General features: G+C 45.8%; 1 protein-coding gene across 1 annotated transcript in view; it reads right to left on the reverse strand.

The window, feature by feature from the left end:
- Positions 1-503: 503 nt before the first annotated feature.
- The window catches only part of T265_09277 (hypothetical protein), a gene marked incomplete at both ends in the record, with an annotated part of 19,236 nt that continues 17,599 nt past the window's right edge, over positions 504-2,140 (reverse strand). Inside the window, one exon of the mRNA XM_009175305.1 lies at positions 504-807. Coding sequence (XP_009173569.1) covers positions 697-807 — 111 coding nt within the window. The remainder of the gene's footprint in view (positions 808-2,140) is intronic.

Raw genomic sequence — 2,140 nt, forward strand, 5'->3', positions numbered from 1 at the left:
TATTTCTCGAAAACAGTCCCTGGGTGTCCGTCAACCTTATGTTCTACTTGAACCCAAAGTGGACTGTTTTCGAGAAATACACTCATTTGCAAATCAATTTGGTCTTCACGAGAGACTCAACTGAATCTCTCGTTTATGAGTTTCATAAGGTTGACGGAAACTCAGGGACTGCGCCTACCTGATGAACCCCAAAAAGGGCGAAACCGACTGTGGGCTGTCGAAGAGTTTTCAGCAACCTTGTGAGTAGTTTCCTTTATGGTAAGCAACATATTTGGAAGCCCAACAGGCACCAAGCATTGCCGACAAGGATAACTCCGAAGAGGCTTGACCCCGCAACACTAACCCCCGGCTTAACACAATAGACGGAGGTCTTTCGATGCTAACGATGCTAACGTAACGAGAAATTTAAACACCTCGAAAGTCCCCCTGAGTGGACCGAACAGTGCCAAAGCGTCAGAAGTGAAAAAAGGACAGTCCAGTTAGTCAGTCAAACTGGAAGAAAACATGTATATTTGGAATTCACTACTCATAAGGTTGCTGAAAGTTCGTTGGATAGCACTCAGAAATGCAAATGTTAAGTGAACTGAGGACAAGGTGGATTCTTCGAACAAAAAAAACGATACACACAAGTATAAACTTTGAGAAAAGGGTTCTATCACAGACTCAAAGCACAATAATTTTGAGAACAAGCAGTAATCATGTAGGCTGCGTCGAAACCATTTTGGCAGATAGGTGGTCATCATCGCTTTCCTCTCCCGTGAGCTCATCATCTGAACCACCAACGGCTTTCCAAAACTCCATAGTGACCTGTAAAGAAGGGAAAAAAGCCGGTAAATTGCAAGAGATCATTTTGTGAAACGGGGGGGGGGGGCGAGCCCAAGATTTGTCGACGATTAACCACGATTTCTCGTGTAACTTGACTAGAAGCCCACTCTAACCGGATGACAGAATGACGATATCATCCACAGGAAACTATGCAGGTAACCAGCGTCGTTGTCTGAATAAATAAAACCTAGGTCTATCAAGACATCATACTCTGTGTTCTTCAGCATGTATGCAAGACTTGATCTGTGAAACGTCGTGATACTTAGAAAACAAGACGAACTGATAGGGGTCTTAGCGCAGTACTTTGACAACGGTGTCCGTCGCTTGAAAAGCGATTCGAAATCGTTCAGCTGTAGAACCCTTCTGGTGTCCGGCTGCCATCCAACCCGAAGGAAGTACGAGGGCCGAGATACTGCCAGGGTGCCCAAGAGAGGAGGTGGAGAGATTGGGTTCGAACGACGGACTTTTCGGTCAGTAAATTCGCGCTCTCCCTCTTAGCAGCAAGCCGCTCTTAGTATCTAGCTCGAGATAGCTAGACGGTTAGGGCACGAACTTAGTGTCTGTATCGTCTGCGGTTCGAACTCAACCCTGACATCTCGACTGCTCCTGTATGGTAGTATCCCAGCCCTCGAGCTTCTTTCAGGTGATATGGCGGCTAGGCCCCGAAAAGGTACTACAGCTGAATGACTAGTTTCCAATGTGCTCCTCATCACAGTGAAGAGATCTCACCACGGTGAACACAATTCACCTAGTGACACTCGAATAGGCTTTATCGGAGCATTCGAGATAAGCAATAAGGGTAACCTTCCTGAACAGGCATTTTGTTCTTGGGAACGAACGACGCGTATGCCATCAAGACCTCAACAACATTTACTTTACCTAGAGCTGCTAACTACACGACTGCGCGTATATCCGCCTTTACAAAAAGTAGAAGAGCTGGGGGAACCACCGCAAAAGAAAACGAACGATCTGAGCTATAAACATGACGAACAAACAGAACAGAGAGTAGGTTTCACAGAATTACACATTTTCAAACCATCGTGATATGGTTTCCTCTCTGTATGATGGAATCCTTCAAACAGAAGCCACTTCACCTAGATTAAAATACCCCAATGGGAAATCGTATTAGTTCTGATTGTAGTGTGACAGATGAGGTGAATGCACGAATCTGCAAGGCTCGAGCCGCGTTTGCTAACTTGAGACACCTATGGCGTCAGAATGGTTTATCCCTGAATCTGAAGGGACGTGTGTATCAAGCTACAGTACGGGCTGTTTTGTTGTATGGCCGTGAGACTTGGCCTATTCGAGCAGCGGA

The sequence above is a fragment of the Opisthorchis viverrini genome, assembly GCF_000715545.1.
Source record: "Opisthorchis viverrini unplaced genomic scaffold opera_v5_263, whole genome shotgun sequence".
Lineage (NCBI taxonomy): Eukaryota > Metazoa > Platyhelminthes > Trematoda > Opisthorchiida > Opisthorchiidae > Opisthorchis > Opisthorchis viverrini.